General features: G+C 37.3%; 1 protein-coding gene across 1 annotated transcript in view; it reads right to left on the bottom strand.

Annotated features, from left to right (window-relative positions):
- Nucleotides 1–2,059: 2,059 nt before the first annotated feature.
- The window catches only part of EVX1 (even-skipped homeobox 1), a 70,610-nt gene continuing 58,374 nt past the window's right edge, over nucleotides 2,060–14,295 (bottom strand). Inside the window, 5 exon segments of the mRNA XM_063453128.1 lie at nucleotides 2,060–2,821; nucleotides 3,468–3,706; nucleotides 6,837–7,400; nucleotides 7,403–7,470; nucleotides 7,472–7,542. Of these exon segments, the coding sequence (XP_063309198.1) occupies nucleotides 2,294–2,821; nucleotides 3,468–3,706; nucleotides 6,837–7,400; nucleotides 7,403–7,470; nucleotides 7,472–7,542 (1,470 nt within the window). The 3' untranslated portion in view covers nucleotides 2,060–2,293.

The raw sequence follows: 14,295 nt of genomic DNA on the forward strand, positions 1-14,295 counted from the left end.
TGTTCATCCCAGGATTGCTGCAGACATCATACAACTCATTTTTGTCTTTGTTAAAGGGCATTAGTTCAACCTTCATATCTCCTTCAACCCAGTGTCTACTTATAACCTGCTATAGGTTATTTAGCTGCAGCATGACCCATGTGTGTGTTTGTATTTGTGTGCATAGTCACATTGAGTGTGTATATATATATATTGGGTACTATATCTACTATATTTATATATAGTATATTGGTGGGTACATTATATAGCTCGTGGAATCCAATTGTACAGCGCTGCTGTATATGTTGGCACTTACAGATAATAATAATAATAATAATAATAATAATAATAATAATAATAATAATAACACAAAATAATAATATTAATAATAATATTGCGTGTGGTTCTATTTGATTGTACAACCGATGTGTGTACGTACACTCGCCATTTCCTATATGTGTGTTTGGTTTAAACACCAAATCTTACATTGTCACCCTTTACCATAGTGGAAACTGATAGTGAGTTGCCTTCTCGCGAACATATTATTGTAATATATGATAAAATATGCAAATACAAAAATGAAATTATTGAGAAATGTTTTGGTGTATCTCCCCCTCGGATTTAAGATGATATTATTTACTTATTTTAGACAATTGATATATTTTCCTATAACATTGCAATTTTCTTGCAAAAACGCAATTAAATCCATTAAAGTCATAAAAAAAATATCGAAAATGTCAGATAAAAGATCTGCTAGTAGAACATATAAATATTTAAATGTGTTGCGTTTATAATATGAATTGCTCGTTATAAAATATCTGGACAGAATACATACTAATATTTACCAATTACCTGACACACAAATGAGGGCTGTTATAGATAGCCTGCCATTGAGAACGACTGAAAACCTTACTTCATCTAGCCTCATATGTAATTCAAATTATCAAAAAAATAATAATCATTTTGTTTTTAAACCATTTACAAAAATACAAATATTATCATTTTTCTTTTTTTTTTTTTTACAAGAAAACATTGTAACGATTTTTTATTTTATTTATTTTTTATTAATTTATTTATGGTTTTTTTTTAGACTGTGTTCATTATTTTCACAAACGACGCAAATTGCAAAGATTTTACAAACCCAGTCATGATCGGTTTTAAAATAAAGGCAAGTTTTTTTGTTTCTACAGAATCCCAGGTAGACGAATTAAAATCTAGCCCTGCGTGTGCAACAAAAGCAGAACAAAAAATATAAATAGTGTCAAATATTTCAAAATGTAAACAAGTTCCCTGAAACAAATGCGATAACAAAAGAAATGTAGAACAAAACAAACAAAAATTTAAAAAAATTCAAAAGATCATTTTTTTGTACACAGAAGAGAATACAAGGGGAAGAAAGGATTTAGGCGTGTATTCTAATTTGCAAAGAGGTGGCATAGAGCAGGGATTTGGCAAATATAATCTTTTTCCCTGTAGCCTTGTTAAATTCTGGCAGAGGGTTTACACCCTGAGAAAATTATTATACATTCAAAAAGTCTTCCTTACAGATACATCTCTAGATAATTTAATCACTGTGTGTGCTGTTCAGTAGCTGAAGATACACCACTTGCATTAATTGTACAATTTTTATAATTCCTCATTTAGCTCAGATTTTCACCCAAAATCCCAGTGTTTAATCCTAACATATTGTGAAAACGAAATCAAGGGGATGTGACAATTTGTTGAAGAAAAGAAAAATACAAATAAAATATTTAAAAAGTAAATATTACAGTAATTATGTCAAAGTAGAACTGCACAGCTAATGTATAATAATATGTTCGTGTTATAGAGCAATTTAAGAAATGGATAATACTGGTTGCAGTTGTTCTAGAGATTGTTCCACCTCTTACATGAAATGCACTCCTGCACTTTCTTATATATGACATTTCATTTTTTTCCCCTTTTTTTGTTATATATATGTATTTATAAGTTTTAGTCAATACAACATTCAAGTATTCCAGACTGGCATTTTTTTTTTTTTTTTTTTAGTCCTATGCATTTCATTTAAACCCAAATTGAAATAAATGGAGAAATGGTTTGCCCTAAAAAAGAATCCCTTTTTAAAAAGTAGTCCTATTTGTGGTGTAGTATCCTAGACATTCCATTCACTGCTTCCATAGCTTTCTTGGTTGCTCTGGTGAAGATATAACTTATGGCCTGGTACATTTCAATGCCACCATTCATCAAAAACTGGCATACTGGATTAAGACATCAACATGACGAAATCAGTTATACGATTGCGAAACTGACGCATGTAGGACAAGAATTATGTTTTTTATCTGGTCAGTGGGACCTCTTCTCTCTGGTCTAGCGAAACCGTGGAGGCCTTACTCAAGACTGAGGGAGTGAAGGTGATGAAGGAGTCTGATCTAGATGTGGAAGAGCAGTTAAAGTCAGAAGCTGAAGGTCTCTGTGCCAATCCATTGGCAGAGCTAGTGTGGCATGCCAAGCAGGAGCAGGGGTTCCCTCCAGCAGCAAGTCCATGGGCAGGGGAGGCATACAGAGAGGGGTGTCTGAATGCACACAGAAGTTCTGGCCTGGGGTAGGGATGGGAGAGGACTCTGAAAGTGTCCAGTGGTCTCAGAGGTGAGCTGAAGGGGGTGCCTGATGAGGCTGATGTTGTGCCAATTCCCATGTGAGAGTAGTAAGGAAGAGGTAGGTGAGATGGGAAAGGGTAAGGTAAGTTGCCAGTGGCAGCTGCGTGGCTCATCATGTAGGTATAGAATGCAGGGTCAGCTGGATGGGGCCAAGTCATGGCCAGGCGCTGTCTCTTGTCCTTCATCCTCCTGTTCTGGAACCATACCTTGCAGAACAAGAATGAGAGCTAGGTTAGCAAGGAAATGGGTCTAGAACTTCAAATGACTAGACAAAGACATCATGAAATTAAACCGAGAGAATTAATTGTTTTCTCTCTCAGTTCTAACTCAGTCCATTCCATGCATTAGGAGATAACTTCAAAGCATGGGGTAAGTAAAAACAATCACTTACAGTTAACATAAATTAACGTTTCTACCAGCAGTCTGGCTTTCATCAGCAAACATTTAACCTGACACTCTATAGGAGACCTCTGTCTGGGATGGCCCCTGTTTCCAAGACAGACCATGGTTTATAGTGTCTTCAAACCCATCTAACTGTGCTACTAATCCCTAAACTCATTACCTATACACCTCCCCCAAACACCACACTGTGAGCTGTATTCACTTAACTGCCAATTGCACAGATTTGAGGCCAAAATATTCAAAGTGGAGAAATAAATAATGAATTTGCGAATGTTCTCACATTTTCCCTACAATTTGCATTTCTTGGGTTATTTCACTACACATCCTAGTTTGGTTGGGGGGGGGGGGGGGGGTCCATTATGTGTGGTTCAGAAGCCAGTTAGCCCGTTTGTGCTAAAAATAAAAGACTAAAAATCTAAGCAGCCTTTTGGCACTTTGACAGGTACCTACCTTGATGGTGGTCTCTGGTAGGTTGAGGGCTGCAGCCAGTTCACACCGTCTAGGCCTTGATACATAATTTTCCCGATAGAATTCTTTTTCCAGCCTTGCAATCTGCTCCCTGGTGAAGGCTGTTCTGTACCTGCGCATCTGGTCCCCAGCACAGGACATGGAGCTCTGGGATGCACCGCTTCCTTTTGATAAATCGCTTTCATTCACAGGGCTGCTGCTCATAACCTCAGGGCAGTGACCTGTGTATATAAGAGTCAAGTACTAGCATTAGATCAGTACACGGTGGGTGAGTGGAGAACATGAAATATAACAAACCAGCACACAAATAATAGAAATTCCTAAAAAAAAAAAAAAAAAACCTTCATGAAACCATGATGGGTTATATGGATAAAGAGAAATTGTATCCAAGGTTCTAAAAGCAAATCCGTCGCCATGGAAACTAATAGAACGTTCCTGCTGATTGTTCCACTTTAGAACGTTGCCCCATAATTCTGCTTAATGCATATGACTTAATGTACTAAATGAATTCAAAATGCACTTAATGGATATTGGGATTAAAATTTACACCAAAACATATTTATGTCTCCTTTTCTGAAGGCTAAAACCTCCATGGGAGCCATATTTAACATGTTTTGTCCATTACCGTAAACTGGAAACTGGATTGTATTTTAAATCAAGACCTCAAGTATCTTCAATAAATACCTTGTCATAACATGTCTTTAATTTGTAGGGAAAATGGCTATATATATAATAATCTGAAAAAAATGCAACGTTATACTTACGATCAGCATACAGCAATTTAAGCTAGTTAATTTACATTTCATATGTGGTTGAAGTTCTCCATTTAAGTTAATCTTCCTCATTACAGTTTTTGTCACATTGCTTGCTTCCTTTGCAAATAGGATGACCTCTCATAAACGGTCAAGACTATGAGAGCAATCAGTTGACCTTCAAGGAGTTACTACCAGCACTGTCAGGGATGGAGCTTTGCACTGAGGTCCAAGTAATAACAAAATAAATCTTAGAACTCTGAGGGCATCTCACCTGAAACAGGCCAGCAGAGATATAAGGAACTATATATTTCCCACCCCAGGGTCACACTAATATTCACTCACATTGCAATAAATTCTAGGATATGGGAGAACAGCAGTTAGACTATATCGTTTTTCTATTGCTCCAAGTATATCTATTATTGCAATAATTAAGTAAAATAAATAAATAGATGTGCAAAAGTGGTTTATCTACAGAACTGGACCAATAGATATTGTCTTAAAAAGTGTTTTTATAAATTAAAAAAAAAAAATAATAAACACTTGAATGAGCAGATCTAAAGAATCCTGGCAGGTCCTACCGAAATGGAGGTCTGGCATGGCTGTGTCCTGTGGTCTGAGCTTGGTCCTTGCAAAGGACAGTTGTCTAATGTTCTACTAATGTGTCCAACCTGACTCTGAACCAGAAACATCTCAAATGCAAAGACAAGGGGCCCAAAGGCGGGTTACTATAAGATTCTATCGCTTGTATCCATTCATATTCAACCAGGGCTCTTTGTGAGGGACACCAAAGGACTTTTTTTTTTACAGATACAATTTCCTAGCTGGCGCCAGGGATGTAGAAAAGTGAGAAGATCATTTGGACCTACAACCAACATGCAAAGGAGCTCCCTGGCCGCACCTAGGCTAGCAGGAGCCTCCAGTCCCCTAGCCATTGTTTTATGGTCATCCAGGCGCTATCTGAGTCCTGCTTCCTCAACAAAATCTTTGATCTTGAGCAAAGGGGAAAGGTGTCAACCTCCCTACTGTGCTGATCACAGGGGAGAGAAAGGTAGACTCATTCATATAGCAATGTACAAAGACAGAGGTTTAACTGAGTCCCAGAAAGAGGAGTTTCATTTTACAGATACCAATACTAGGACTATGTGTGCAATAAAAGCATCTCCAAATAGTGATCTGAATTATTATATATACAAATAATAATAATTTAGCAGGCTAACCATCAAAACATGCACACATACACACACAAAAGCATATTTCCAATTGTCTGTACTGTTCTGTTGTCAATTGATATTAGGAACATCATCTAATGAATGCACAAATATTGTCTAGTAAATAGAACAATCCGGAGACATTCACGCTTTGTTTTTTATATACAGTAATCTACACAATGAAATATTCACGTATTACTCATTAAATAAATGGTCTGTGCATTCATTAAAATAACCATTCATTCATTAAGACCTTGTTATAGTTTAGTAAACTCAATGAGCTGATCACTGAGATATCTCAATATTAAAATGTTTTACATTATATAATGCATGGCGTTATTTAGCCATTGCTGTGTCTCTGCCTTCCTTATTATTTATTGTATCAAAAGAGAAATGTCATCTCGCTTAACAAATAAACCATTTTCCATAATATGTTTTAAATAGTACACAAAAGGAGATCTCCTCTTATCGAGTAGCAAATAAAAGTTGATGCATCCATATTGTTCATTAAATAAAAGGACTATCCTTATTTTTTTTTATAAACAAAAGCAGATCTCCCCATATTGTTTAATAAACAAAAGCAGATCTCCCCATATTGTTTAGTTAATAAGGCGATGTGGGCACTAAGCTCTGATAGTGATGTTTGCTGAATAGAGTGAGTGAGATGGAAGCTAGGTGACAAGCTGGCAGTGAGGAATGAGTGCCAAGGTAACTATGATTGCAGGGTGGCATGGTTACGACGAGTACAGGGTGTCATGATCGCAGTGAGTGCAGATTGGCATAGTAACTGCGAGTGCAGGGTGGCATACTGGCAGTGAGTGCAGGGTAGAATACTGGCAGTGAGTGCAGGGTAGAATACTGGCAGTGAGTGCAGGATAGTGTGCCGGCAGTGAGTGCAGGATGGCATGCTGTCAGTGACTGCATGGTGGCATACTGGCAGTGAGTGCAGGATGGCATGCTGGCAGTGAGTGCAGGGTGGAATACTGGCAGTGAGTGCAGGATGGCATGCTGGCAGTGAGTGCAGGGTAGAATACTGGCAGTGAGTGCAGGATGGCATGCTGGCAGTGAGTGCAGGATGGCAAGCTGGCAGTGAGTGGAGGGTAGTGTGCTGGCAGTGAGTGCAGGGTAGTGTGCTGGCAGTGAGTGCAGGGTGGAATACTGGCAGTGAGTGCAGGATGGCATGCTGGCAGTGAGTGCAGGGTAGAATACTGGCAATGAGTACAGGATGGCATGCTGGCAGTGAGTGCAGGGTAGTGTGCTGGCAGTGAGTGCAGGGTAGAATACTGGCAGTGAGTGCAGGGTGGCATGCTGGCAGTGAGTGGAGGGTAGTGTGCTGGCAGTGAGTGCAGGGCATGCCATGCCCGGGGGAGTAGGGGGCTGCCTGGTACCTTTGCTGTGCTGGTAGTCGGGGCCGCCTGGGTTGCAGTCCGGGGTGCAGCTGACTTCAATTTCCTCGTAAAAATCCGACTCGGTGTCCGAGCTGCTGTGCTGCCCCTTGGCAGACAGGGAGTCTGAGTGAGGAGCTGGGTGAGTGGGCGAGATCCTGCTGTCCGGCCCTGCTGCCATGTCCCCCTCCTCCTGGACCCTCTCCCGGGGTGTCAGAGGAACAGACCTGGGGCTCAGGCAGTTTCTAGAAATCATCTTGTCCTGCGGCTCCTGAATGGGGCTTCCCACTGTGTCCGACAAATTAGACAGCCTCTTGCCAACTAGAGTGCCAAGCTGACCTCCCTCCAGGAACATGACCATCTCCTTCCTGGTCTCCATTGTGTGTGAGTGAAGAAGCCAGCAAAAGACCCAGTGCAGGGGGCTGAGACAGGCAGATGAGCAGTGTGGAGATACAGGGTGATCCTGCGATGCATTCAGTGCTCAGAGCTGGACTGGCTCTGGGAGGGATCACCATTGCCCTCTTCTTTCTAAACTGTCATCCTTAATGGTGCAATCGTCATTACAGTACACTGGTGACGCCACTCATTGATTGCTAGGGGATAAATAGCAACCTCGCCACCTTCAAGATGAAAGGAAAGCCAGAGTTAATGGTTTATGGTGCTGATGCCCCAGATGAACACGGATGATGAAGAAAGTGTGAAGACAGATCTACATCAGGCAGCAAAACAGGGGCTTCTGATACATTGTATCACTCAGGGTTCCAAAGGGAACTCTCTGACAATTTTACAGCTATCTCCATTTCTAGGACCTGATGATCATTAGGAGAGCTTTTAGTTTTACTCTGCTTTGCCAGAGAACTTTGTTCCATAATAGATCACAAGATAATGGATGCTTTGCCTGCCTGGTTTTTGTGTATTTTTTTTTTTAAGTGTGAATATCTCTTGAAGCATTTGCACTTAACGTCCTTTTTATTTATTTTTTTATTTTATTTTTTATTTTTGGGGTATTTTTTTTAAGACACTAAAAACATCAACAGCAAAAAAAAAAGAAACACATTTTTAAAAATCTTGCAAACTTTGGTTTGGGGACAGAAATATAAGCAGGTCTCCCGATCTGATTTTAAAATATATCATTATTTTTTATTTTATTTTTTTAGTAAGAAGCCCAGGGATTTCATTCATAATAGTTAAAGCGGTTTTGTTTTGTTTCAGATTTCTGTGTGGACTGCTGGATCATCAAGGACTTGTCATCTCTCATGTCACTGAGACTTCAGCCTTTGAGGTAATGAGCTGATACCGTATTTTTAACGATGGGGTTCATTGTATCACTAAGTGCACCTCGAGTTGAACATTCCGTGTGCAATAATATAATATATATATAAATATACACATATACAGTGATTGATACCTTTATAGCACTATGTGTATGGAGAAGATTTTGATATATTTTATCCTAATTATAAAATATTTCAAATACAGTTTAGACACTGTTACACTTGCATATTTTATATTTTAGGATGTTTTATAATTATATTTATAGGATGTTTTATAATACATTATTGTATTTATGTGTGTAGATGTATATATACAGTAATATAATGCATAATAGTAATATATAAATATATAATATATTTCCTTCTCCCATAATTTGCCAGCAATAGACAGGATCTCAATGACAAGCTCCAGTACAATAAAAGGACAGGTAGAGAAATTAGAATTCCTTTTTTATCTCTGGGGATAGGAGAGTAACCTTTAATGGGTTTTACTATATCCGGCGGGTGTCATCTGGGTAATAGGGGAAGCAGATCTCTCCTGGTGAGTAAGGGGCAGCTGTAATATTTAATAAGGGGTATAAAATGACAGAGGAAACGAAATTAAAGCTGATGAAAAGAACTAAACAAGAATATATTATTCTTAAATATTATTAATAAATACTATTGTTTTTAGAGGAAGCTAGTTTAAATATTATTAATTAATATTAATATTACATTTTGTCAGCAGTTAGAGGAGACTATATTAATACATTTTTAAATATTATTAATACAAAGCTTTCTAAATTAGTATTATTTATGATTTTTTTTAGAGGAGTCTATGTTGAATAATAATTTAAATTAATAATAATAATAATAATAATAATAATAATAATAACAACAACAATAATATTTGCATTATTAATAATTATAATAATAATAATTCAACTAGCCATTAGTTTGGTAGTAATACAGTCAGCCCAGCTTCAGTTGCCTGGAGGAGATTTTAGGAACAGAGTTACAGAATGACCCCTGTGCTTTTTAAACAAGGTGTGCTTTTCCTAGTAACAGACATTTTAACACCTTATTAGCACAGGGCTGGATGTCTGGTGTTCCTCAAGCAGGTAATACATGTCTGCTTGCTCCTCATTGTTCTGGATTTTAAAGGGAATCTAAGTGGATCACGTGTTAATTGACTCATCTACAGCTGTATAGCATTTCTTGGGCTCCAGTTCCAACTTCCCCTATCCAGCTTGGTGTGATGAGAGTGTCAGTACTAGTAGATCGAAAATAAAGAAATACCAAGAAAGTCTGGATGTAATTGGAGCCAGATCAGTGTGTAAATAGAATGGGTTAATAAAGGCCAATAATCAGTAATAGACATTCTCTCCAACTCCACATACTGTGCATCTCCAGAGAACATGTGGCTGCCTGAGTGTGATTAGAGTTGTAGAATAAGGATATATGGGTATTTGGGTGAAAGCATCCTTCATTACAATATTTTTCTATTTACTAAAATGTCTTAACATTAACTATACATTTCCTAAAGTCTCATATCTGTTGGTACTCAGACAGATTAAAAGTTCATGTTTTTATATTTTTGTTGTTTTTGTTTTATTTATTTTTTTTACAATTTTCTCAGCTGCATCTGTTCTGATTCACACCCTCTTTTTAATTATTGCATTGTAAGTCCCAGTGCTACAATTAAGTGGTTTAATTGGCACCATACAGCAGTTTGCCTGTGATATGCCGAGCACAGAAAATGGAACATTCGTGCTAATTTTATGTTTTTGGAATTATTGGATGTATGGCAGAGAGAATATTAGAGCACACAGTAAAGCAGTGTTTGCAGTGAAATGACCAAATGAAAGAGCACTGACACCACACCATTTACTGGGAGTCAATGGGAACAGATGACCAGGACATTAGCACTCTGGATGCTCTGCTATTCCAGGTCTGTGGGGTGTATTCACTGAACTGCGAATTGTGGAGAATTGATAACGATAAATGCCCATTTTAGGTTATAATTTACAAGGTGGAAAAATAACCGGAGCTCAGTTTAATAAAACGAGCATTTCACATGTTAAGGCCGAAATAATCGAATTGGAAAAATTCTCCAAGTCATCTATGATGATTATTTACAGACCTGAGAATTCGACGTGAATTTCCAATTGAAGGCCAGAAAAGCCGAACTGAAAGCAGTGCTGATTGAGAGAATGATTCCAGTGCAGATAATTTGACTTTAATTTTGAAATTCACTTCAAGATCTCTATTTAACCATAATATGGCCTAAAATCTTATTTTTAAATATGAGTCAATTTCAATTAGTTTGTTGTATACCTGTGTACACATGATGTTCCATTTGTTGGCCAACATCTAATATTTTTTAATCGCAAGCTATGGTGACCAGTCATTTGTAAATCCTTTGTTTCAGTACATAATCACTGTATGCCATTTTATTCTACCAGTTTGCCATCCTATCTGCAGTGCTGCTTTCTGAAAAGTGATAACAATATAGACACAAATACCTAAATATATTAGTGGTTTGTATCCACAAATTCTAAAAATGTCTTATAAACTAATAAATATGGATCTTGTTTGCAGTCCAATCATTAGTAAAGATCCTAGCAGTTGGAGGGCCAAGACTGGACACCTCTGCTGTATATGAAGGAGCTCTCCTCCTGGATATGAAGGTAAATAATAGTATAATCTATTATATATGTGTGTTATATTAAGATATTGTTAAATCCAAGAGAACCATAAATTACTCCAGTATCTCTGTATTACACCCAAAGCTGTACATGCACATATATAGATAGATGGAATTTCTATGAAATGGGAAATACATTTCAGCAAGACAGGGTTTATGTTAGACATTGTATATTTATACTTGGAAGGTTCTATGTTCCAGATGACGGCTGTCTGTGAATTAACTCTTTGTGTGCCAAAGGAATGGAGATGTTTGGTTTGGTTTAGGGGTCTGTTCGCCAAACAGAAATTTATTTTGATCTGCGACTTGAGAAATTAAGATCAGAATAGCAGAGGTGGAATATATATTTATATATATATTGCTGATTTGTTTTTGTTTTTCTTATTCTCCCCAACTCGTATATACAATATTTTGGTTGTCAACTAATCACAGTGCGCTGTTTAGGCAAAATTATTTATCAATGTGCTCAGTATTAGACTATTAGTTTAAAGAGTCAATTAAGTCGTTGAAATAATTTAGTGATTCACAGCTATTAATGGATCTAATATGAGGGTGTTTTAAATAAACTGCTAGCTTGGTACCCATAGCTATAAGGTATCTATAGGTAAAACACTGCTGTGGATCTATGAGAATGGATCAGCCAGTGTTAATAAATCTGGTCTAATGCTAAGGCACCTCATTTAGGCCTGTAAAGTTCAACATGCCATAGCCACACAGGGCTGTGAACTATGTTGTTTTTACCGTTGTTATTATTATTATTATAGTCATAGCGCCAACGTTTACTGTAAAGCTGTACAATGGGTTCACTACAAATATAGATAACCAAGGTTGACCTAAAGGAACTGGAGTTAATGAGGGCCCTGCTCAAATGAGCTTGCAATCTAAAGGGATGAGCTCACAATGTAGACTGTGAATTGTTATAAATTCTAAATAATTTCACATTTCAGGCAAAAATCTAATAACAGCTGATTGGAGATTTTCCCCAGTTCTCATATTTTGGCTTAAAATGTAAAATCCGGGCTGTGATGGGAGTTATGCTATGGGATTCACTGAGCAAATAAAAACATTATATTTGACGTGAAATCCCTGTATTGGGATATGGCTAAATGTCCTATGATGCTCAGCCAAACAGTATATTGGCTGAGAGTTATGCAATGCTTCAGTAAGCCACTTATTCTACACTACATTAGCTGCACTAGGAGAGAGCAGTCACTAATTTGTTCGTATTTTTCACTAATCACAAAAACATTCAATTGAGTATACAATAAACCGGTTAATTGTAACAAAACACAAAGGTAGACAAGGAAACATAAACAGTGTTAAAAGGAAACAGGATAAATACTCTCAGTAAATGCACCCAGAGACCAACTTAGTCTAATCTCTGGACCCTTTGAAAGCAGCAGTTTACAGTCACCGATTAAGATAATCACTGCAATAGGATCTAAATTCCCCAGTTTCTACAATGTGGACTATTAACCATTTAAACGTCACACCCAGAGTGTATTTACTGAACAGAAAGTTGTGGTGAGCTGAGAATCCTCTTTAAACATTTATCCCAGCTGAACATTTTTTTTGTCTGTTTGTTTTTCCTATCCTGTTATTCTGAGCTCACATCATCACCCACTAATGTGAATTTACCTTTAAAGGTCAGGATGCTCATTGCTACCAACTGACCATTACAATGCCTCTCTGGGCAGTTGCCCTTTGCCAGGTTAACCTGTACACCCCTGATTTGTACCTGAATTATACCGAATGCCTAAATTATTGCAGTAAGTAGTTATACCTTTTATTGGACTAACAATACAGATAGAAAAACACGCTTTTATACATTTCCTGTCTTTCTCAGGAAAGAAGCAAAACTGTTTCTTTTATCAGGATTTACGTATAACTGAAGACGACAGGAAACCCTTGAAAGGTTGTCTTGTGATTAATATATTGATTAATTCACGATTTCTTTGCTTCTATTTAGAAACGATTTATTCTGTCAAAACTGTAGCAAGTAACTAGTATCTCGCCATCTGCTGGGGTGATGGGAGTTGCAGTTCACTGTAAACACAATCCCAAGGGTTAATATTATATCATCCCGATGCGCTGCTGTGCAGATTTTGTTTTTAAATAGTCCTATTTAATAAGTCAGTTCCATGCCATACACAGAGTTATGGGATTTTTGGGGGCCTGTCCCATTGCAAGCAATTAATAATTACCTGAAATTGCAGCGGTGGGTACTATTTGGCTGGATTATTTAATGCCCGTGGTTGTTGTGATCTGTTCATAGCAGTCTCATAGCAAAGTTTCTCTACCGGGACTGATATACAACCATTATGTTTGTAATGGCAGGGTTGTGTCTGCAAACACAGCCTTGCCATCTGGTACCCAGCAGGCATACAACAAGACTCCATGTACAGACGATAGGAACCTGTGGCAAGCAGATATGGGGTGTGCAAAACGCAGAGTGACGAATATAAAGTATTTTGTAATATATTTCAAATGATAAATGATAGCCTGATGTTTTAAAAGTAGTTTATATATATGATGAAACTGATTTTACTTCCTTATTTACTGACTTGTCTTCCAGCTGGCTCTGTTAAATGTGATTGATTGTGCATTTTTGAATATGAGGAAATAGATCATAATATTGATAATTAGACTAAAAAAAACTAAATTGGAAAAAAAAATATGAAAGTACCATCCATCCACTGATTTTCCTTGATTTGCTCTTTCAATGAGAAAATGTATTTTTCTTATGTGATATATAGTTCCTTGTATTTTCTAATGTGTGCTGATTGCTAATGATTGTTTTTATTTCTAAGCGGCATTGTGACAATAACAATTCTAGCGCAACGTTCTAAAAGTGGAACAGTCTCCATGGAAACAATGGAATGTTTGTCCTGACTGCTCCAAATTTGGAAGTTTTCCACAGAATTGCTGGTTAAGTAAGACTCTATTCTGATTCAATTCAGGTTATAGTGACAAACTGTTTACTAAATACATGTTATCACTTTAATGGAAACAGTGAGTCAAAATTGGATGTATCATTCATGTTAAGTTTGATGGGAGTGGGAGTCATATGAATGCGGATGGTCAAGATCATTTAACCGTGATGGCTAACATCATATAATTGCCCCCACGAAGAGTGTCTCATTTAAAGGGAAAGCAACAGTCTTCTACTTCCTCAGTGTAGACTCCAATCCCTTTCATATTCCGTTAATATACACTGGCTGAGCGTGATGGGCCTTTCTGTCATCATACAATCATTGCGTCAATTTGTCTGTGAAGAAGAAGGAACTTTGTGAAACTATCCATGACAGAATCTCTGTGATAAAGTATCAATATTAATTGTACTAATGTGTTAGCTTTGGAAATGTATTAGAAACAAATACAATGCCACATGGTCTATCTACCTCTGCCTGTCTGTCCGTCTATACAGGAGTGAAGCAAATTCCTTCTCGTGAATTAGTACTTGTTTGTTTTATTCTTTGCTTGTTCGCCAAATATACACCTA

This window comes from Pelobates fuscus, chromosome 4 (assembly GCF_036172605.1).
Source record: "Pelobates fuscus isolate aPelFus1 chromosome 4, aPelFus1.pri, whole genome shotgun sequence".
NCBI lineage: Eukaryota > Metazoa > Chordata > Amphibia > Anura > Pelobatidae > Pelobates > Pelobates fuscus.